This window comes from Oryx dammah, unplaced genomic scaffold (genome assembly GCF_014754425.2).
Source record: "Oryx dammah isolate SB20612 unplaced genomic scaffold, SCBI_Odam_1.1 HiC_scaffold_14, whole genome shotgun sequence".
Taxonomy (NCBI): domain Eukaryota; kingdom Metazoa; phylum Chordata; class Mammalia; order Artiodactyla; family Bovidae; genus Oryx; species Oryx dammah.
This window is the reverse complement of record NW_024070198.1, coordinates 42,791,745-42,813,790: the sequence shown is the minus strand read 5'-3', so window position 1 is coordinate 42,813,790 and position 22,046 is coordinate 42,791,745. Positions and strand designations below refer to the sequence as shown.

Sequence of the window (22,046 nt, the reverse complement as noted above, 5' to 3'; positions counted from 1 at the left end):
CGCTTTTCTCAGGAGAAGGTGCCCGCCATCCACAGCCCTCCCTCGTGCCCGCGTAAACGGAGTGGCCCGGGTGGCATCTGGACAGCATTCCTGCACACACCAGCCCGGAGGCGGTAGGGAAACCCTGTGGCGCGCGGGGACGAAGTCTGGCACAGGTCTGCGCGAGGTTCGGGAGAAGTCCTGTGTCCTTGCAGGCATGGCCCCCGTTTCTCTCAGACAGTTCTGCAGAAGGGGCACCCTGGGATCGTTTCAGAGTCCTCATTAGCTGTGCTGCTGGGGAAAGCCTTGATTTATGGCTGCGCCACCGTCTCACAAATAACCACTGTGCTGGCAACACAGCTGCTCCAGAGAGGGAGCGTCTGGTTTTCCCTAACCTCTGCTCCTGTGACCTCGGCTCCCAGAGCACAAGGCAACCTGCAGGGTGGGCCCTTGGCGGGGTGGGCCCTTGGCGGGGTGTGGGTGGGGGACGGGTGTCTCCTGAGCCCCCTCCCGCAGGCCTCGGTGTGTCCCCCCTCGGAAGGCAGAGTTAACCCCTGCAAGCTGCTGCCCTGGAGGGTCCTGCAAGAACCCACCAATACGGATGTTTCTGTGCAGATATTTATAAAAACTTCTTTTTTGAAAAGCTAAGAAGTCTAGCGTGCTGTGCTCTAGAGAGTAGTGCTTCAGGCCGGCTGGGCCCGTGGTCACCCTGGAGGCAAGGCCCTGGCCGACACTCCTGGTCCCTAGCTCCTCTGGGCTGGGAACGCGCCCAGAACCCCAACACAGGCCTGTCCAGAGGTCCCTGTTTTCTCAGCATTCAGCGCTCCGCCCGCAGAGCACTTGTGGGTGTGGCTTGCTGGGGGGCGGGGCGATCAGGGTGGGGAGCAGAACTTCCCCTTGAAGGCGGTGTGGGCGGCTTTGCTGGTGCTCAGCCTGTGAGTTGGGGGTGCCTATCCTTACAGAGCCCAGGGGCCCCGTCCCCACCCCACACTTGTGCTCAGCGGGGCTTTGACTGCGCAAGGTCAATGCCACACCCTGGATCATCTCAGGGTTTTTTTTTTTTTAACTCAGGATGGGTTCTGGCCACTTGAGAAGAAACGGCTAGAGCAAGCGCCCTGGAAGCAGAATTGGGGGACAGAGGTGATGGCAGAGGAAGGAGTAGAGCAGGGCCCAGTGGGGCTGCGGGGGCATATCTCGTGCATGCAGCAGGGGGCATGACCAGGGCGCTGGCTGTGACACATCAGGGTCACCTGGCATCAGGCTTGAAGCGCGGGATGGGGAAGAGACTGGTCAGTAGGGGGACACAAATATTCAGATCGAATTGGGAGCAGACATGAAATTATGGGAGCGCGTGTGAAAGAAGATGGTTTTGGCCAAAATGACAGGTGAGGGGTGTCCCCGGCGGGGAGCGGGGGGAGGAATCCCCCTGCCATGATGCGCTGAGTTGTGGGAGCCTCACTCTTCTGTGGGGGTCCATGTCCTGCCGCCTGGGGCCCTGACCCCGCCCCGGCTCCCACACACTCTGGACCTATCTCCCCACCCCGGTGGCTTGAACGCAGGAAGGAAGGACAGGGCGAGGGCTGCCTGGGCACCTGCATAAAGCCGCCAAGGCACGGAGGGGGCCGCTTCGGGGGCGCCGTGCATGGGACCAGGGTCAGAGGTCAGGGGCAAAGGTGTGTGGCTGTTTTTCCAGACTTGGATGGTGCAGGAGTCAGAGCCTCGCAGCCTCCTAGTAGGCAGTGTGTCTTAGAGCGCTGGGGATCCTTAGCCCTTCTCTCTTCCCTTCTCCACTGCTCCCCCAGAACTCCTCTGCTCCATTCACCACTGGCTGCTCTGTGCTGTGCAAAGTTTACACACAGTCTCCTCACTGCATAAGCCCCGCCCACCCATCATCTATTCTTTTTCCCATGCTACATCAACGCGGCACGCTGGGAATTCAATCAGCTATGTCTCCATTGCTGACAGCAGTTTCACCCCAGAGGGAGTCGTGGGACCGCATTTTCTTTAAGAGAACATTAGTTAAGTGGGCTGCACACAACCGTGTGCTGCTCGGGTCTGTATGGACCCGCACGTGTCTTTCCAACTCCACATTCAGTGACATCACATTCAGTTCAGCTCAGTCGCTCAGTCGTGTCCGACTCTCCGTGACCACATGAATTACAGCATGCCAGGCCTCCCTGTCCATCACCAACTCCCGGAGTTCATTCAGACTCGCCTCCATCGAGTCAGTGATGCCATCCAGCCAACTCATCCTCTGTCGTCCCCTTCTCCTCCTGCCCCCAATCCCTCCCAGCATCAGGGTCTTTTCCAATGAGTCAATTCTTCGCATCAGGTGGCCAAAGTATTGGAGTTTCAGCTTCAGCATCAGTCCTTCCAATGAACACCCAGGACTGATCTTTAGGATGGCCTGGTTGGATCTCCTTGCAGTCCAGGGACTCTCAAGAGTCTTTGCCAACACCACAGTTCAAAAGCATCAACTCTTCGGCACTCAGCTTTCTTCACAGTCCAACTCTCATCCACACATGACCAATGGAAAAACCATAGCCTTGACTAGACAGACCTTTGTTGGCAAAGTAATGTCTCAGCTTTTCAATATGCTCTCTAGGTTGGTGATAACTTTCCTTCCAAGGAGTAAGCGTCTTTTAATTTCATGGCTGCAGTCACCGTCTACAATGATTTTGGAACCCCCCAAAATTAAGTCTGACACTGTTTCCCCATCTATTTCCCATGAAGTGATGGGACCAGATGCCATGATCTTTGTTTTTTGAATGTTGAGCTTTAAGCCAACTTTTTCACTCTCCTCTTTCACTTTCATCAAGAGACTTTTTAGTTCCTCTTCACTTTCTGCCATAAGGGTGGTGTCATCTGCATGTCTGAGGTTATTGATATTTCTCCCAGCAATCTTGATTCCAGCTTGGGCTTCTTCCAGCCCAGAATTTCTCATGATGCACTCTGCAAAGAAGTTAAATAAGCAGGGTGACAATATACAGCCTTGACATGGCTCAAAATCAGCTGTGATGGAAGTATTTACACTATGGGAAGTGGCAAGCACTGCTAATCAGGGCTTTCTCCCACCACCGAAGAGCTAGTTGTCACATGTAAGCAACTAGCTTGAACTTGTTAATCCCCCAAATTCCTCATCGTTTAAAACAATTCCATGAGATAATGATTTATATGCTCATCTATAACTAAGCCTGCATGGTAGGGCAATTACTAAGATAATGACAGTAAAACTTCATGACTATTCATCCAGGCAAGGTTTTTTGAGATGAGAAACCCTGTAGTTTATAACATTTTTTGAGTCGTTTAATTTTATATTAGCAAGGCGGAGGACCATAGGAGAGCTGCGGCCTCTTTCCCGTCTGTGGGCCTCTGTGCAGACCATTTCCTCTGCTGGAAAGCCTTATCCTCATTGCCTGCCAGAGAATCTGCCCTTTTTGAGATTCAGATCAAACGTCACCTCCTCCAAGAAGCCTTCCCGGACTTTTGCAGACATTTCTGGCTGTGCTCTTCACTAGGCAAACTCGGCCCTCAGCATGAAAATGAAAGTGTTACTTGCTCAGTCATGTCCGAGTCTGTGTGACCACCACATAGACTCTAGCCTACCAGGCTCCTCTCTCCATGGGATTTTCCAGGCAAGAATACTGGAGTGGGTAGCCTTTCCCTTCTCCAGAGGATGTTCCCAACTCAGGGGTTGAACCCAGGTCTTCCACATTGCAGGCAGATTCTTTACCAGCTGAGCCACAAGGGAAGCCCAAGAGTACTGGAGTGGGTAGCCATGTAATTCTCCGGGGGATCTTCCTGACCCAGGGATTGAACCAGGGTCTCCTGCATTTCAGGCAGATTCCTTACCATCTGAGCCACCAGAGAAGCCCAGGGAAACTCAGCCCTTGGCAAAGCAGTGTCCCTGAGCCAGACTTTCCATTCTGTTTTGAGACCATGTCTCTCTTCCTCACAAACCTGGGAGAGCCTTCAAGGCAGGGGGCCTGTCTCATTCACATTTGTCGCTGACCACCATCCACACTGGGTCAGGTTGGGAGGGTGAGGGCGATCTCCCTTGACCTTCTACTCCCCTGCCAGGACAGACGGAACTCTGAAGGAACATGTCAGGCCTCTCTTTCCATCAGCCCCACCTCTAGAGGGAGGACTCATTAAGCTCAGTGATTCCCAGCCCATCACCCACCACCTCCTGCATCTCATTTAGACAGAAAGGAAACAAGACGGAGACCCACCCACGACATGTGGAGCAGCTGCGGGGCCAGGCGAGCGGCGGGGCAGGGACGGGCCTGCCGCACTACCTGGGACCTTCAGTTTGTTAGCCTTCCGCTTGAGAAAAATTTACTCCAAAACGCTTGCTGAATAACACATCGAGGGACTTCCCTGGTCATACACGGGTTAAGAATCCGCCTTGCAATGCAGGGGACGAGGGTTTGATCCCTGGTCAGGGAATTAAGATCTCACGTGCCCCGGGGCAACTAAGCCTGTGAGCCACAACGAGAGAGCCCAAGAGCGGAAGTGAAGATCCTACATACAGAGACTAAGGCCTGATGCAGCCAAACAAATAAGTATTTTAAAAAACACACGTCTGACCAGAATGCAAGTTCAATTACAATAGTGGCGAAAAGAATAAAATACTTAGAGGAGTAAATGTAACAGCAAATGGAAGCGTACACTCTGAAAGCTGCGAAACATCGGGGAGGAAATTAAAGCTATAAGTGAATGAAAAAAGATCCCATGTTCATGGGATGGAAGACTCAACACGGTGAAGACGGTAAAGTCCCCAGAACTACAGACTCAATGCAATCCCTGTCAGACCCCGGTTGACTTCTTTGGAGAAACTGATGAGTTGATTCTGAAATTCATGCAGAATTGCAAAAGACCTGTAATAGCCAAAAACAATCTTGAGAAAGAGAACAAAATAGGATTCGCACTTCCCTTTCTCAAGACGTACCACAGGGCAACCGTAAAAAGTCAGTGTGGTACGAGAAAGGGCACACAGCTCAATGAAATAGAACGGAGAGTCCAGAAATAAAACTGTGTGTGAAGGTTAACTGATTTTCAACAGGGGGCCAAGACCATTTAAAGGGGAAAGAATAATCTTTTCAACAAATAGTGCTGGAATGACTGGATAGCCACACGCAAAAGAATAAAAGTTGTACCCTTATCTCACATCACAGGCAAAAATGAACTCAAAATGGCTCAAAGATCTAAATGTAAGAGCTAAAAAAAAAAAAAAAAACTTCTAGCAGAAAACACAAGGGTACATCCTCATGGCCTCAGATTTGCCAAATCATTCTTAGATATGACACAAAAATCAGGAGCAGCAGAAGAAAAAATAGAGAATTTAGACTTTTAAAAACTTTTGTGCTTCAAAGGACATCATCAAGAAAATGCAAAGACAACCAGAGAATGAGAGAAAATATTTGTAAATTGTATATTTGATAAGGACCTATGCTCTAAAATATCCCACATTGCAAGCAGATTCTTTACCAGCTGAGCCACAAGGGAAGCCAAGAATACTGGAGGGGGTAGCCTATCCCTTCTCCAGGGATCTTCCCAACCCAGGAACCGAACCAGGGTCTCCTGCATTGCAGGTGGATTCTTTACCAACTGAGCCACCAGGTAAGCCCGATGAAAGGACAACCCAATTTAAATACGGCAACAGGGATGATAGATATTTTTCCAAGGAAGATACATGAATGGCCAATAAGAGCATGATGAGATGCCTGACATTATCAGTCATCAGGGAACTGCAAATGAAAACAAGGATGGTACCACTTTACTACCCACTGAGATGGCCAGAGTCTAAAAGTTGAGAATAACAAGTGTAGGCAGGGATGCGAAGTAATCAGTGCTCACTGATGCTGGTGAGAATGTAAAATGGTGCAGCTGCTTTGGAAAACAGTCTGCCAACGAATGCAGGAGACGTGGGTTTGATCCCTGGGTCAGGAAGACCCCCTGGAGAAAGAAATGGCTACCCACTCTAGTATTCTTGCCTGGAGAATCCCATGGACAGAGGAGCCTGGCTGTCCATGGAGTCGCAGAGGTGGACACGGCTGAGCGACTGAGCAGGCACACAGCTGATGGCGAGGGTGGTACCTGGTCTCTTTCAGAGCATACGCACAGGCTCTTACACTGACTGACGATGCTGGTGTGTGAATACACTAACATCACTGAACTGTGCACTTTAAACGGGTGAACTGCATGGTTGTGGATTATATCTCAATATAGCTGTTTTTATTTTTATTTTTTAAAGTTTTTAGCCACATCACGCAACTTGTGGGATCTTAGTTTCCCGGCCAGGTATCGAACCCTGTGCCCCCCTGCAGTGGAAGCGTGGAGGCTTAACCACTGGACCGTCAGGGAAGTCTCTCAGTACAGCTATCTTTTAAAAGCCCTATATAGGGGACTTCCTTGGCGATCCAGTGGTTGAGACTCTGTGCTCTCAGTGCAGAATAGTGCAGGGTCTGTATCCCACAAGCCGTGTGATATAGCCTAAAGGAAAGAAAATACAACCACAACACCGAAAACCACCTTCAAAGAGAATGATGAAAGCAAATATGGAAAGCTGACATAAGACAGAAGTGTCGTTACAAGTCACTGAGGAAAGGGTGGCCTATGAAAAGAAGGTTCTGGAACAGCTGGCTGTCCACATAGAAAATTAAGCGAAATCTCCCACCTCACACTGCATACACAGCCAATTCAAGCATATTTAGAATCTGAACGTGCAAAACAAAACTTTAAAAAAACCTCTGGAGAAAAATGTAGAAGACTGGTTTTCTGATTGGGAATGGGAGGATGTCTTACACAAGATACACAAACCATAAAATGCACAAACCATAAGAAAATGAAAATGGCTCCAATTAAGAAATCCGATTATAATTCCGTTTCATACTTGGTCAACAAGACACCATAAGCAAGGTGAAAAGACAAAACAAACTAGACATAAATGTTTGCAATACAGATAACTGATAAAGGAGCAGAACGTGTGGAAGGTGATTACAAACTGACTTTTTAAAAGCCAAGCATTCCACGGTGAAGCACACAAAGGACATGAAGGGTAATTCACAGAAAGGGAACTCGAATGGTCATTAAACACTGGAAAAGTGCTCAACCACACCAAAAAGTACAGGGAGCGCAAATTACATTAAAATAAGGTATTACTACACCCTCCTCGAGTTGGAAAAGTTTTTCTAAAAAAACAAAACAGAACCTCACAGTATGGAGAATTGGCAAGAACGTGGAGAAACGGGGTTCTTTTCCACTGCGGGAGGGCCCGGAATTGGGCATGCCCCTTTCGGGGGATCGGTATATCTAATTAGTAACTGTGGCCCGTGCTTCCTGAGTCAGTTCTGCTTTGGGACTAAACTGCCCGATAACAGGAATCACTGCAGTCCGGCTGAAAGAAAGAAAAGATTCCTGGGCCTTAAAAACTCAGACCCGCCAAGGGACAGACCTGGTAATATGTATATTTAACAAGCTCTCCAAGGCGATGCTTACTACCCTGCAAACGCAGGGCGGAGGAGACTGTTCTGAAGAAAGCCTAGCCCATTTCCACAGGAGGCGCGCCAACTCGGCTCACCACAGCGTGATTTATAATCGTGAAAAACACTGGAAACCATCTACACGTCCATCAACGGGAGCCTGGAATACGAATTGTGGGACAGCCATACATTGAAAGGCTCCCACGTAACTCCAGCCTCTTTCCTGGCCAACTCGAAACGCTCATTTCCAGAGGCTGGCCAGGCCTCTAAGTAAATAGGTCCTATGTGCGATTTTCCCCGCCGGTGCCATGCTGTGTGAATGCAGTTGAGGGGAACTGTTAGGAGCTTGGTGCTGGGGGTTCTTGTAGCTTTCCACTGGCTGATTCTTTCCATCGGGAGGTGGGGGGGATCATGCTCGCCAGCTCCACGGTGGCGGCGGCCTGCCTAGCACGGGAAGGCAGAGGGTACCCCATACCCCAGTGTGAGAGATGCCCCTGGAAAGAAGGGTTCTGTGGTCCAGCCTGGGTTAGGGGATGCGGGCTACCCCGCCCTTCTCTGCCAGTCACTGCGCCTGTCTCCTCACTTCGGGCCTCCGGGAGAGACATGCCTGACAGTCGGGACACTTGGGGAGATGTGCTGAGGCCGTCAGCGTGCTAGCCTAAAGTGGTCCAGCTTGGCCCAGATGACTTGCCCACGGCTCCTTTTCCACGTGATCCCCTTTCCTAGAAATCCCTCTGGCCCCTACTGGGGCCTCAGAGCAGCCAGACATGGGTGGGACTGAAAATAAGTGATGCAAAGAACTCTTTTTTCCAAAGGCCAAAACCTAAGTGTGTGAGCCAGGAGTGGGTGGCCCTGGCGGCCAGGCTGCCCGGATGGAGTGGGCAGCGGGGGCACTAGGGCGGCAGGGCAGGGGCCCAGCTCTCTAGGCGTTGCTCAGACCTGCACTTTCACACACAGCAGAGCGTGAGCTGCCCGTGACCAGTGGCTGTGTCTGGGTCCCCTGGGGCCTGTGTCCCGCTTGGCACCTCGATACAGTTCACAAGTAGGACACAGGAATGTCCTTCCTGACCACATTCCGGGTTTGACACCGTCCTGCCAACTCCTCAGCCCCCCGGAACCCCAGGCCATGCCTTCGGCTCGCCCGTTGGGAGAGGGCCTGGCAGGATATGGGTGAGGCCCTTGGCCCCCTGCAGCCAGGAGCCCCATGTGGAGATGTGCCCCAGGAACCAGGCAGAGGGCGGCGGGGAGGGGTCTGTGGAGGCTTCCTGCGGGTAGCACATCCAGGGGGCCTGGAAGAGCAATGTTCCTGGACACAAGGCCATGGGAGGTAGAGTGGTCTGGTGTGTCTGTCAATCAGTTCCTGCCTGGAGGCCTGGGGCCAGGGGGCTGGGCGAGGGCTGCTGGAGTAAGGCCTCCAGGCCCCTCAGCTGCGCCCACACGGGCACCCAGGGCAGGCTCCATCCAGCAACAGCGCCGGGGCAGAGACAGCAGCCTGATCCACTGGTTCCTGGGGCACTGCCACCCGCTCGGTCGTGTCCCTGGCTGGACCGATGCTGGGGGCCCAGGGGCCATGATGGCATGGCCCCATCTCCGGAGCTCAGGCCTCGGGGGCAGACACACACGAGCGGGCGATCACGGGGGCTAGAGCAGTTACTCACAGCCAGAGTGGGCCATGAGACAGGAAGTGCTGACGGCTGAGAAGATGGATAGGGGTGAAGGCGAGTATGTGTGTGTGGGTAGCAGTGCACGTGTGGGGGCACATACGTGTGTGGGCATGTGTGCAGGTGTGTGTGGGGGCATGTATGCACATGTGTATGGAAGTGTGTGGGCATGTGTGCATGTGGGGTGTATACATATGTGTGGACATGTGTGTGCATGTGTGGGTGTGTGCGTGGTTGTGCCTGTATGTGGGGCACCTGTGTGCATGTGTGTGGAGGCGTGCGTACATTGCAGGGTATGTACATGTGTGGCTGTGTGCATGTGCGTGCCTGTATGCGGGGACACCTGTGTGCATGTGTGTGGAGGCGTGTGGGCACATGTGCAGGTGCATGCATGTGCGTGTGTACGTGTGTGTGGAGGTGTGTGGGCATGTGTGCATTGCAGGGTGTACCTGTGTGTGGGTGTGTGCCTGTGCACGCCTGTATGTGGGCACCTGTGTGCATGTGTATGGAGGCATGGGTGCCGGTGTGTACATGTGTGTGCATGGGCATGTGTGTATGCGTGTATGAGGTGGGGCAGAGCCCATCACGGCCTCACCGTGAGGGAGGGAGAGAGGTGACTCCGGCACCAGGTTCCACAGTGGGCAAGGCAGGGCCAGGCAGGGTTTGAAGGCCACCTGGCATCGCCTGAAGAGGGGAGGGCACAGGCAAACCTGCCTCGGGGCCTCGGGTTCCCTGGGGCCCTGGAAACCAGAGGCGGGCCTCTGGAGAGTGTCAAGAGTGACAGCTTATGAACCTAATTAAGTTTCTTTCTTGGGATCAATAAAATTTCCGGTGCGCTCATTCCAGGGCACGCCTTGCTCTGGAGACAAGGTTAGCTGGAGGACGAGGCCACGTGGGTAGGCTGCGTGGGAGGGCCCCCCTTCAGGCCCAGGAGGCTGGGGGGTGCTGGGGCCAGCTGTCTCCGGCTGGCTAGAGCCTGGTGACACCCTGGCCTTGGGCCTCGGGGCGCCCACTCCCACCCTGGGGGCCAGGGCAGCCAGGCTTACTTGGGTTCATCTCCTGGTCAGCCACACTGGACAGGCTGGCACCTCTCTGGGCCTTGATCCCGCCTACTGTAAAGTGGGGGTGACAATGCTTCCAACTTCCCGGCAGCATCAGGCCTACCGACAGCAAGCACCACTGTTATTCTTATTCCATTTCCCAGTCGTGACAACGCAAAGAACAGCGCCTGCTCTGTCTCCCCTAGAGGCTGCTGGGCGGGCGGACACGCACCTGAGGGCTCGGGATGGTAAACAGTCACCTGGACACTGGCAGATGGAGGCTCTGCCTTGGCCTGGTGTTCAGCAGCTCACCTGGGGCACAGGCCAGATGGGGCGCGGGTGGGAGGCAGGGCCTGGGGGATCGTCGGCTGTGCAAGGAGGGTTGGCGGCAGCGCTCCCCCTGGACAGCACAGACACTAGCTAGGCGCCCCATCTGGATCAGGCCTTGCACTGGCGCCCCCTCCGGAGAGGCTCTCCCTGGTCCTCCAGCCCTGCTCACTCAGGGAGGAGGAAGGTTTGTGTGTGCCTGTGCAGGGGGCCCTGTGCCCACGTTCCTGGCAGGCCTGCCTGGGGACAGGCTGTGGAGGGGGTTGGCCCACCACCTCAGCCCAAGCATCCCCCTGCTGCCTCACACTTCACACTAGCACTTTACATCCTGCTGGGTTCTTAACGTTTTTTTTTTTTTTTTTCTTTAAACATATTTCTGGGAAAGCTGTAGTTTTACTTTTGTCCTGCGAGGTTTGTTTTTCTAAAATACGTGTGCACTCTATTAGGCGATAAAATCTCCGCATGAAGTCATCCTCAGCAGCTCATAATCAAAACCCCGGGTGTCCGGAGAACAAAGCGACTGAGAAAGCCAGGACTGAGCCCTGCGGACAAAGTGCAAGTGACGGGGCAGTTGGGAGCCACATTTTCCTCTGGCTCAGACCTCTGCTCCACGGATCGCTGATGGCTGAGCGTTGCCGCAGACACCCAGGGGCTGCGAGCCTGTCCGTGGGCCGGGAGGTTGCCCAGAGTCCTGGCTCTGCCCAGGGCCCTGCCATCCAGACAGGTCACAGCTTCTGCTCACACGCCTGCAGCATCAACAGGATGGAACACGTACTCCTTCTGGGAGAACTGTACTCCCTCATCCACGCACATGACGGTTTTGGAGGCCGGAGTGTGGACGAAGAAGCCCAGCTCTGTCCCCGACCCCCTGCCCCCCAACACACAGAGCAGGTGACATGCTGGCAGCAGGTCTAGGGGAAGCTGGTGCAGGAAGAGGAGTGGGCAGAACAGATCAGGGACACAGGGGAAAGATGGACCCGAGAGCTGGCACCTTCTTAATCATTTTCCCCACAGAGGCCAACGCTTTAACCTTGGCCTTCCAGCCTCCAGAAGTACGAGAAGACACGTGTCTGTTGCATAAGCGCCCCGGTCTGTGTGGCCTGAGCAGACTAACACGTGGCGTCTGAGCAGGGGAAGGGAGGGGCCCACGCGGCACACACCCGGGAGAACGGGGACCATTTTGTAGCATGTCACTCAATTTGTTTTTTAACAGGCCTCCCAGGTGGCCCAGTGGTAAAGAGTCCGCCCATCAGTGCAGGAGACACAGGAGATACGGGCTTGATCCCTGGATCCGGAAGACCCCCTGGAGAAGGAAATGGCAGCCCACTCCAGTGTTCTTGTCTGGAGACTCCCGTGGACAGAGGAGCCTGGCGGGATACAGTCCATGGGGGTCGCAAAGAGTCAGACATGACTGAGCAGCCTACTCACGTGCCATACCATTCACTTATTGAAAGTGCAGAAATCAGTGGGTTTTGGTGTACTACATAACTGATTTTTCTAAATTGCGGTAAAACATATAGAACGTAGAACTTGCTACTGTTTTTTTAACGGTACAATCCAGGGGCGTTCGCGACATTCACAGTGCTGTGCAGCCATGATCACTATCAAGCTCCAACAGGTTCAAAACCAGACAGAAAACACCCCAGACAGGTGCTCTGTGCCCGCTAAGCAGTAACAGCCCCTGGCAACCACTGTTTGACTTCCTGCCTCTATGAACGTGCCCCTTCTGGATATTTCACACAAGTGGAGACATACAGTAAGTCGTCCTTTTGTGTCTGCTTATTTCACTGAGCGTAGTCTTTAAAGTCCACTCATGTTGTGACGTGTGTCACGAACGCCTTCCTTTCTGCGGCTGAATAATATTCCACCGTAAAGAAAGACCACATTTCGTTTCTCCGTTCACCGGCTGTGGGTGTTGGGGTTGTTTCCGCCTTTCTGCTACTGTGAAGGACAGCGCTATGAACATTTGTACATCGCGTCTGTTGTCTTTGCTTTTGGCTCCCTGCTCACTGTGGTACGTCTGAGTTTTCCCATGTTTACGGGGAAGGGCGCCCAGGGCTTCCATTCTCAGCTCCACATCAGGGGTACATGCCATCTCACTGCAGGTGACGACCGCCCTGATGATTTGGCTAAGTTGAGTCTACTGGGGTCCACTGTAAAGTCCCCATTTTCCCTTCTATAACTTAAATATTCAGAGAGGGGTAGTTTAAGGCTATGTAAATATTCTGTTCCTGCTTAAATTTCCAAAGGGCTCTCTGTGTGAAAACTGCCAGGCTGGAGATGTCTACTGACGGGCAAGGGCCAGAGGTCACAAGGTTACTGATGCCAGAGCTCAGGAGGGTCGGATGTAGGCCAAGGTTAAAGAAGCATTCCTGGTGGGGTTTGCGGCCACAGGCCCGGGCCAGTCACCTGCAGGGAGACAGGAGGAGAGTGGGTAGCTTCGGTCAGGCCACCCTGCAACCTGCAGCATCTTTAGACCAGGAGAGAGAGCAGGCCGAGAAGGAACTCTGGTAATGACTGAGTGCTGAGGGCTGAGAGGAGAGTGTGGCCTCGGCCGGCAAAACCTGGGAATCCGTCCTTCGTTCTCCAAGATGACAGGTTGGCGGGGTCACCCTCCGCATCTCTGCCCACGCTCTCTGCTTGGCTTGCCTCCCATCCCCCTCTCACCCCGGTCCCTACACATCGTCCCTCTCACCCTTCAACCCAGAAGTTTCACGGCAAGACTGTTCAAAGCAGTGAAAACGTAGAAACAGCAGTGTCCGTGACTCTGGGAATTATTAGGCATATAACAGCACGACTGTGTCATACTCGCCTGGCAGCTGCAAAAGAGAAGGTGGCCCCGTACATACTGAGCAGACGCCCAGGGCATATTAAGGAGGAAAGCAAGATTACTGAACTTTATACTTAGGGTATAATCCCATTAAAGTAAAAAAAAAAAAAGTATGTGTTTATATACACATAAAAGAGCCCCAGGGGACCTATGTCAAACTGCAACAGTGACAATTATTTCCCGCAGCACGACGACGAGGCAGCATCCAGTGGACATGTTTCCACGTTATTGGGACAGAGTATTTCCGTAACAGCGGGTTCTATTACTGGGTACATTTGGCCACCACCTCTCCGTGGACTTCCTGCAGAGGCCTCCTGAGGGGTCGTGCTGCTTTTGCCCTCCCCTCCCCTGTCATCTCTCAACCTAGCAGCCAGAGGGACCCCTTCCAAGCATGAGGTCAGCCCTGGTCCTCTGTGCACACCCTGAAACGGGCCACCCGGCAGAATAAAAGCAGAAGCCCTGACCCCTCTGACCTCCTCTACCGCTGCACCCCTGGTGCCCGGCACCTCACTCCCCGGCACCCTGCTTGTGGTCCACAGCCCCTCTGGTCTTCTCACGTAGAATATGACCTGCCCGGTTACCTGCTCCATCGCCCACTCTCCCCTACTAGCAAGCGAGCCCACGTGGCAAAGACTTTGCCTCTCCAGCACTCTGATGGCTTCCAAACGCCCACCCCATGAGAGCTGGCTCAAGGAGTGAACTCAACAGAAAAACCATGAAAACACTTGCATTTATCATAAGTTCTTTGATCTCCCTGATGAGCTGGACTGTGTTACCATCAACACTGCGATGGCCCCTCTACCTTCCAAGGTCTTCCTTCCAGGCGTGTGGGGACGCTCGGGGGATGTTTGGGCCAAGGATATAAATGTTCACGTTTATTTCATGTTATATCATGTTATTTATTAAGTTTCTTGAATGGAAGTGAATGCACTTAATCTCTTCCTGACGTATGCTTACCCAGTCTCTCAAAGTGGCTGCTTATTCCTCAAACTGACATGGGGTCATTTGACCCAGAAATTCCATGGGTTAGGTAGGTTGTATCCAAGACAACAGGAAATACATGTTTACCAAACACTTGCACGTGGAATTTCATAGCAGCACTATTCACAATAGCTGAAAAGTAGAAACAACTCCAGTGTCCATTATTTGACGAATGGATAAATAATAGATGGTACATTCATGTGATGAAATGGTATTCAGTGGTGAGAAGGAGTTCAGTTCTCACACACGCTGCATACGTGCTCCAGCTGTGTTCGCAGGCTGCCTTGAGCTCCGTGTTCCCATGTGCTCTGGAAACCCTGACTCTCACCTGGCAGGTGTGTCCCCCCTCACCTGCCTATGATTATGAAGAGTGTCAGACACGGGGCTCCCAGTGCCAAGCACACACCCAGCAGAAATAGGTCTCACGGGTGCACATGACGTGTAGCAGTGTTCCAGCACCTCATTCCGGTTCCTAACAGCCCCTAGTACCCACATCATTGCAATGGGAAAAAATAGCAGAAACTGTACTGTAATGAGTGGGCGATCCAGCTTACACACTCTCACGGGAGGATCTCACAAAGTTAGTGCCAAGCAGAAGAAGCCAGGACACGAGGGAGCACTCCCTGCATGGGTCCATCTCATAAAGACATGGGAGTCTGGAAAGGGGTCATCCCAGCGATGAGGGAGGGGACAGGAGAAGGCACGTGGGGGCTTCTGGGGCCGGGACACATCCTGATTCTTGACCTGGGTGTGGGGGAGTGTTTACTGGATATATTTCACTCTGTGAATATATATCAAGCTGTGTGCTTATAACACATGCCCTTTTGTTATTTTCAAAGAAGTTAAGGAAATTTTAGGAAGAACCACAGAGCATTACCTAAACAGCATAGTAAAAAGCAGAGACATTACTTTGTCAACAAATGTCCGTCTAGTCAAGGCTATGGTTTTTCCAGTAGTCATGTATGGATGTGAGGGTTGGACTATAAAGAAAGCTGAGCGCCTAATAATTGATGCTTTTGAACTGTGGTATTGGAGAAGACTCTTTGAGAGTCCCTTGGACTGCAAGGAGATCCAACCAGTCCATCCTAAAGGAGATCAGTCCTGAATATTCACTGGAAGGACTGATGCTGAAGTTGAAACTCAAATACTTTGGCTACCTGATTTGAAGAACTGACTCATTGGAAAAGACCCTGATGCTGGGAAAGATTGAAGGTGGGAGGAGAAAGGGACAACAGAGGATGAGATGTTTGAATGGCAAATCGATGCAATGGACATGAGTTTGAATAAACTCCAGGAGTTGGTGATGGACAGGGAGGCCTCGCATGCTGCAGTCCATGGGGTCACAAAGAGTCGGACATGAATGAGCGACTGAACTCAACTCAACAGAACACTATACAGCTACTGAAACCACGTGTTACCATTGATCATAGGGAGCGGCTGTGTGTGTGTGTGTGTGCACATGTGTGTACACAAGTATGTGCTGGTGTGTATGAGTATCCACACATGTGGTGCATGTGTGTGCTTGTCCTGGTGTGCACATGTGACTATGTAGTGCCTGAGTGCATGTGTGTGTGTGCACAGTTATCTATGCACGCATGTGCATGGGCGTGCACACAGACATCTAACCCAGGAGAAGGACACGCCTTCAACCACAGGAGGCTACAACCCACAGCTGGTAAGGCGAGTGGGCACCTGAGGCTGATCTGGGATGTTAACCAACAGTACCGTCCTAAGTCAGCCAGCGTGCTGCTTTGTGGCCATCTGGGGACATTAGAGGACTCAAAACTGCCCACAGAGGAGCCCATAAAGGACCTTCTCATTAGTAACAATAATACTAGTTACCACATACTAAAGCAGTGTGAGGAGCCAGGCAGTACTTGTGTTTTCCACTGTATCATTTATGCCCATTCTCGAGTGGAGGAGACCAAGGCTGAGGGGACAGCAAGTGTCTAGGCTGGGATCTGAAACCACCGGTGCCTCTGGTCACCCACAAGCATGGGCTCACTCCCTGCTGTGTGCACTTGCTCTCATTTAAGGAACATGTATCACTTCCGGCTCTGCCCAGGCCTCTGTCACAGGGCTGACCCAGGCAGGACCCAGCCCACTGTGGGGACAGACCCAAGAACCCTAACTCCAGCAGAGACTGTGACAAAGGGCTGGGGTGTCCAGAGGGTGGAAGTGCAGGGTCCACACTATCTGGGACTCTGAGACCAGGACCGGAGCCCTAGCTCTGAGATTCTAAGGGTCCCAGGAAACTCCCCTTTTCCCTCCCCGTTCCCTTGTCAGTTCATCTGCCGGATAAGAGAGTGTAGCCTGGGGGCCCTCACTCTGAGAACTGGAGTAGGGCTGGTAGCAGTAGCTGAGGTCAGCGCTGCTCCAGGCAAAGTGAGGCTGCCCGGGAGATCCACTGGAAAGGGCTGGGGGGGCAAGATAAACAAACTGTCCCCCAGACACTGCTGTTGACCCTCAGACCCTTGCAATCCATGGTTGAGGTGAACAGCTCAGCTGCCCATCCACCCCTCACCCCCAACAGCCTCGTGGTGACCTGCCCATGATTCTGCTGGGATTCCATGAACTCTGCACAGAGGACCCCAAAAAATAGAGGTGGGCTGGTTAACTGGCTCCAGGTGCTGGGGTAAAGGGATAAATCCTGGTTTGTAGTGTTGCCGATTGTCAATACGTCCAGCCTGGTTGATTCAAGCTACAGACGTGTCACGGCTGACTGGGGCTGAGAAGTTCGTGCACGACTGACTCTCACAAGCTAGGTCCCGGAGCGGGGCAGCACTTCAAAGGCTTAAGCTACAGTTAACTCTCGGCACCTGCACCAAAGGGCTTAGTGTCAGTTTGGGGAAAACTGGAGGAACGCGGCCCCAGAGCAGTGGCCGGTACCCGAGGTCTCTCAGCTTACTGCCCCTCCCCAGGGGACAAGCAGCAAAGTGTCCCTGGGGGGGCAAGGACACCCCTTCCGAGAGTGGTGTCCTGGGGACCCAGTGATGCTAACCAGACTCTGGGTTAGCAGGAAGGCACCCAGGCGTGCGGAGGGGATATGATACAACGAGAGTCCTGTCTCCAGGATTGGGCCCCTAAGAGACACTGGAGAAGGTGCCACCACCCTCCCCAGGCCAGGCGGGCTGGGGAAACACCTGTCTGGGGGCCTCCCCTGCTGAGCGTGGCATGGCGACTGCCCACAACAAACAGGGCCCTGCGGCCAAGCCTGGCTCTGCAGACAACCCAGGGGCGGAGCAGGCCACACAGAGTCACCTAGAGGCCCTCTGAGGACAGCAGGGGTTCTTGGCCCCCAATGCCTTTGCTTGGTCAGGTTTCTGAAGGCGCAAAGGCCAATTTTCTCCACCACGCACAAACGCAGAGGGGCAGCAGTGGTCTTCCAAACCGGCTGGACCCGCTGTAACCCGATCCCTGGGCTGGAGCAGGGAGCTGGCGGCCACAGTCCCGGCTCTGTTTGCCAACCTCTTCAGCTGCTGCCCGGTGACCTTGAGCAAGGCCAGATGCCCCCAGGCCTGCGGCCGCACACTGAGACAGTGGGAGCTGGGCTTCCTCCCTGCCTGACAGAACCAGACGTGCCGAGAACAGACACCAGACAAGACCCTGAAGTCCTTGCATGAAGGTGGCCACCCAGGAAGCAAGGCAAGGGGCTGCCTCACTTCTGGGCCAGGCCTTGGAGCGCTGGGCCCCCTCAAGACGCTGCTCCTAAGGACACTGGGTCAAAAGGAGACTCAGTGGGTGGCTCTCGATTTAAAAATATTTTTAGAAAGAGGTGCAAAACCTGGAAACGCACGTCAACGGGTCCTTCTCCCCCCAGACTAAACCATCACCCCTTATCTAAATGCACGTCAGCAAAGACCTGTAAGTGACTTCTTGGGGACAGTGACCTGCACTGTGAGCCAGCAGCATCTGTGTTCTTCACCGACTTCAGTAAAGGATGCGGCAGAGACTAGACCTTACTTCCTACCCGAGGTCCAAGGACAAACCAACAAAACCCTCTGCCTCAACCAAAAATTATTTCCAAAGGAGGAAAAATGCCCTCTTCCCTCACACTTGCCTCTCAGTGCTGCTGGAAGGGCCGGCTCATTCAGGGGAGCCGCGAGCATCTCAGGTGGGCCTCGCCTGTCCCCTAGGGCGCAGTTTGTGCACGTCTGAGCAGAAAGTGAAAAAGCGAAGCTGCTCAGTCATGTCTGACTCTTTGTGACCCCATGGACTGCCTACCAGGTTCCTCCGTCCATGGGATTTTCCAGGCAAGGGTATTGGAGTGGGCTGCCGTTTCCTTCTCCAGGGGATCTTCCCAACCCAGGGATCGAACCTGAGTCTCCCGCACCGCAGACAGATGCTTTACCGTCTGAGCCACCAAAGCCCTCATCTGAGTGGAGCGTGTGTGATGAAGGTATGGAGCTTCCGACACCAAGAAATTCTCCTCCACCAGCTGGGGGTCCTACAGTCCAAGTCAGTTCTCACATTGTCCGCCTGGAGAGAGCATCAAGGGCTCAGGCTGTTCCCCACCCAACTTCAGAGGCCAAGGTCCAAGAGCCGCCGTGTTTCTGATCTACCTGCTATAAATCAGAGGTCCCCATGATCCCCTCCTCTGGGTCAATTCATTTGCTAGGAGAGCAGCTCTCAGAACTCAGAGAAACATTTACCCACGTGCGTGAGTTTATTTTAAAGGACATTATAAAGGATACGGAGCAAGGTAGGACTCTCCCAGCACCTCCACCTGCTCAGAAGCTTCCAGAAGCCCATCCTCCTGGGTTTCTACAGAGTCTTTATCACGCAGCCACGATTGACTAAGTCATTGGCAGTTGGTGACTTGACCTCAACCCCCAGCACCTCTCCCCTCCGCTGGGGTGTTGTGGGGAAATGAAAGTACCAACTCTCTAATCACTGGGTGGGTTTCCCTGGCAACCAGCCCCATCTCAGGGGCTTTCCAAAAGTCACCTCATTAACATAAACTCAGCAGCCTGCTGAAAGGGGTTTGTCATGCATATGAGATACTTCTGGCGCTCTCATCACTTAGGAAATTCCAAAGGTTCTAAGGGGCTCTGTTCCAGAAACAGATGAAGACCAAATATACATTTCTTACTATAAAGTCACAGTATCACAGAACCCGGGTTGGGGGACATGTTTCGGGGAGGACAGCACCGCTGAGCCGAGACGTGGGTTCCTGGGACGGTCCCCGCCCCCCTGCTGCCCGGAGACTGCCTTCTGGCTTTATGGCTCTGTGGGAGAACAGGTGTGTCTGGTCGGTGAGGCCCGCCAGCAGCCCCGCGGTTCTGGGACGCGCCTGTATCAGGCAGGTGCAGGGGAAGCCGGAGCAGTAAAGGGCTCAGAGCAAAGCCCACCCTGCCACCCCCTAACCCTCACCCCCATCTCCTGTCCCTAGAACTCAGAGCTGCTGTCAGATGGCTGTTCAATAACCCAGTGCGCACTACCAGCTCCCTGAGAATGCTTTGCTTCTGCTCGTGTGGTTTCCTTTTTAAATATATAATCTCTTCCATCATAAAAAGTTCATGTAGCCATATCACATGTTTGGAACTCAGAGATAAGAAGAAAACATTACCCATAACTCCAAGTAGAATGCACATACCCACCCCAGACTCAGTACCCTACATTGCAACCACCCCCTTCCTCATCCATCTCCCACTAGGGAGCCCAGAAGGACCAAGGGAGACCAGTGTTCAGACAGACAGGGAGATAACAGGTGGGTTTCAACTCTAACTCAAACCACCATGAGTATCTGGGGACGTGGCCTTCCGGTCTTGTTTCCCCAACAAGCATGCCTACTCCAGAACTGTCATCACTCCGAAACAAGAAAGTTTTGTCATCAGCTCCTATCACTTCAGATTATATCATAGGCATTCTTCTGGGTTGCTACATACAAAGGGGTCCCCCACACACACATCATTTCATTGTTTTTGCAGTAAACCTTTTATTCTGAGATACCTATAGGTTCACATGTGGTTTCTCCCAATAATAAAATCTTGCAAAAACTATAAGATAATATCAAAACCAAAATATTGACATTCTTACAGTCAAAACACAGGATTTCCATGACCATCAGGATCCCTCATGTTGCCCTTTATAACCACACCCACCTCCCTCCTACCCAACACACGTCTTAATCCCTGCCAACCACTAATCTGTTTTACGTCACTATAAACTTACTGGGGCTTCCCAGGTGGCGCTAGTGGTAAAGAATCCGCCTGCCAATGCAGGAGATGCAAGAGACGTGGGTTTGATTCCTGGGTCAGGAAGATCTCCTGGAGGAGGAAATGGCAACCCACTCCAGTATTCTCGCCAGGAAAATCCCATGGACAGAGAAGCCTGACTGACTATTTTAATAATGCTATATACAAGGGATGAGATAGCACAGAATCTTCCAGGACAGGATTATTCACTGCATCAACAGTGTCTTTTCCTTGCTGAGTAGTATTCTTATGAAATGGATATGTAGTCAAATTGTTCACCCACTGATGAGCATCTGAGTTGTTTCTAGTTTGGGGGCTGGAGAAAAGCTGCTATGAACATTCATGGGCAGGTTTTTGTGTGAATATCTGTTTTCATTTCTCTGTAATAAATACCCAGGAGTGCCACTGCCAAATCATATGACAGCTGCATGCTTATTTATTTATTTTTGGCCATGCTGTGCAGCCTGCAGGATCTTAGTTCCTCAATTAGGGATTGAACCTGCAGCCTTGGCAGTGAAAACATGGAGTCCTAACCACTGGACTGCCAGGAAATTTCTGATAGTTACACATTTAGATGTTTAAAAACCTGCCGAACTATTTTCCCAACTGGTTGCACCATTTTATATTGCCACCAGCCATGTCTGAGTGATCAGACTCTCAGCATCTGTGTCAGCACTAGCTGTTGTCATTATTTTTAATTTCAGCCATTCTGAGAGGTATGTAGTGATAGCCTATGGCGGGTTTTTGCATTTCCCTAATGACTGGTCACATTGAACATCTTTTTTGAGTTTATTTGCTACTTGATGAAATGTCTATTCACTTTTTTCCATCTGTTTTTTCTCTTTGGGTGGCCTCTATTTCTCTGTCCACATGTTCTCAGATTGTTTCCATTGTTCCCCCCGCCAAGGAGCGAACAAGCCCATCCAATGAGTTTTTAATTTTGGCTACTGTACTTTTCAGTTCTAAAATTTTCTTTGGTCCTTTCTTACGTCTTCCATTTCTTTGCTGAGCCTGTCTACATCTTTGTTGAGCTCTTCTACTTTGTCACTTGTTTGCAAATATGCTTGTTGAAGCATTTTAAAAGTAGCTGTTTTAACAACCTTTGTCCTAACATCTGTGTCATCTCATGGCTGGTGTCTGTCGATTGACTTTTTGCATTCAAGTTGAGATTTTCTCGGTTCTGGGTATGACAAGTGATTTTGTATTGCAATTGTGGACATGTGGGGTATGAGACTCTGGATTTCATGTAAACCTTCTCTTTTTAGCTGATTTCTTTGGGAACACACCTCCAGCAGGTGAAGAAGGTAGAGCTGCAGCATTACTGCCAGATAGGGTGGAAGTCTAGGTTCCCAACCTGGTCTCTGTGGACGCTGAGGTGTGGGAAGGGTGCTAATCACTGCCGGCCGGAGGCGGGAGGAGTTCCACCCTGGCTGGGAGTAACAGGAATGCCTCACAATTGCTTCCCATGGGGCCCCCATTGACCACATGGAGAGTATTGGGTAGGAGTCACCTTATTACTGCTGTTGGGGGTAGAATCACCATCGCTT

At 52.2% G+C, this 22,046-nt stretch overlaps 1 protein-coding gene across 2 annotated transcripts in view; it reads right to left on the bottom strand.

Annotated features, from left to right (window-relative positions):
- Window positions 1–22,046, bottom strand: part of LOC120873856 (phospholysine phosphohistidine inorganic pyrophosphate phosphatase) — a 125,674-nt gene that overhangs the window by 24,107 nt on the left and 79,521 nt on the right. Inside the window, exon 7 of one of the 2 annotated variants that reach the window (XM_040254835.1) lies at window positions 15,848–18,456. The exons of the other annotated variant lie outside the window; for it this stretch is intronic. Coding sequence (XP_040110769.1) covers window positions 18,435–18,456 — 22 coding nt within the window. The 3' untranslated portion in view covers window positions 15,848–18,434. Of the gene's footprint in view, window positions 1–15,847; window positions 18,457–22,046 lie in introns of those variants that run through there. 2 annotated transcript variants of the gene reach the window in all.